Here is a 1,256-nt window from a genome sequence, read left to right on the forward strand (position 1 = left end):
GGCAGGCGGCCGTAAGGGGCCCAGGCACCGGACGGGACAGGGCGGGCAGGCGGCCGTGAGGAGCTCTGGCGGGTCGCTGCTATATCCCCGCCGCCGTCTCCCTGCAGCGCCGTGCCCGGAGCGGGGCCGGAGGGGCCGCCGAGAAGCCGCGCCGCCGCGCCGGGGCTGTTGGAGTGCCGTCGCTGCCGGTACCTGCGCACGGCCAGGGGTGAGCGGGGCGGGAGGGGGCTGCGGGGCCGCCGCCGTGGCTCGGGAGCCGCTTCCTTCGTCCCGCTGGAGCAGACTGCCCGGCGCAGCTTCCCGTCCCGGGGAGCGGCCCCTTCCTGGCCGCCGGAGCCGCTCGGGCTCGATGGCCCTCCGCTCCGGCCGCAGACCCACCTTCGCCCTTCCCCTTGCAGCCTGCTGCCAGATGGTGGGAGCGCTACTCGCCGCGCTGATCCTGGTCTGCAGCTCCGTCTCCTACGGCTCCTCGGGAGGCTACACGGGCCTTCCCAGCCTGGGGGGCATTTACTACTACCAGTACGGCGGGGCTTACAGTGGCTTTAGCGGAGCAGACGGGGAGAAAGCCCAGCAGCTTGACCAGCGTTTCTACCTACTAAAGCTGCCAATTGCGAGGGCAGCAATGGCCGTGGGAGGGTGTCTCCTGGTCTTGTCTTGCGTTCTTATTGTGGTTGGTGTTCTACGGTTACCATGGCATTTCCCAGCATGGCTCCTACTTGAATGTGTCCTGGACACAGTGATTGCAATTGGCATGGTGCCTGCTCTGTACTATTTCTTCCATTTTCTGCTGGAGGCTTATAATTCATCAGTGTGCAAAGAGAGAGAGCAGCTTTATCAAAGCAAAGGCTATCAGGGCTTCAGCTGCAGCCTGCATGGGGCGGAGATTGCTGCTGGCCTCTCGGGCTGCGCAGCTGTCATGGCATACCTGCTTAGCGCAGGCCTAGCTGCCAGAGGGTACAGAACAGTCCACAGACTGAAACAGAAGCCAGTACAATTACATGCGCATTAGAATGATTCCTCTGCTCTGGTAATGGTCATGATTTTTACCAGCCTCCTTACTGAGACAAAGCAGTATGCTTTTCCTTGTTTCTGGACGGTGCATCCGTAATGCTGTAGCAGAATGCACGCTGAGACAGTATAGCTCTAAATACAGCAGAGTCAAGCTGTTCCTAACCTTAATTTGCATTATCGAATTATTAGTGGACACAAAGTTAGTCCGATGGCTTGTCTTCATCTGGTGGCTGTCTCTTAGTAGA

At 60.1% G+C, this 1,256-nt stretch overlaps 1 protein-coding gene across 1 annotated transcript in view; it reads left to right on the forward strand.

Moving 5' to 3' along the window:
- MARVELD3 (MARVEL domain containing 3) overlaps positions 1 to 1,009 on the forward strand; it is a 3,156-nt gene extending 2,147 nt beyond the window's left edge. Inside the window, exons 2-3 of the mRNA XM_010579681.1 lie at positions 108 to 208; positions 399 to 1,009. Coding sequence (XP_010577983.1) covers positions 108 to 208; positions 399 to 1,009 — 712 coding nt within the window. The remainder of the gene's footprint in view (positions 1 to 107; positions 209 to 398) is intronic.
- Positions 1,010 to 1,256: the final 247 nt, after the last annotated feature.

The sequence above is a fragment of the Haliaeetus leucocephalus genome, unplaced genomic scaffold, assembly GCF_000737465.1.
Source record: "Haliaeetus leucocephalus isolate CR32 unplaced genomic scaffold, Haliaeetus_leucocephalus-4.0 Scaffold668, whole genome shotgun sequence".
Lineage (NCBI taxonomy): Eukaryota > Metazoa > Chordata > Aves > Accipitriformes > Accipitridae > Haliaeetus > Haliaeetus leucocephalus.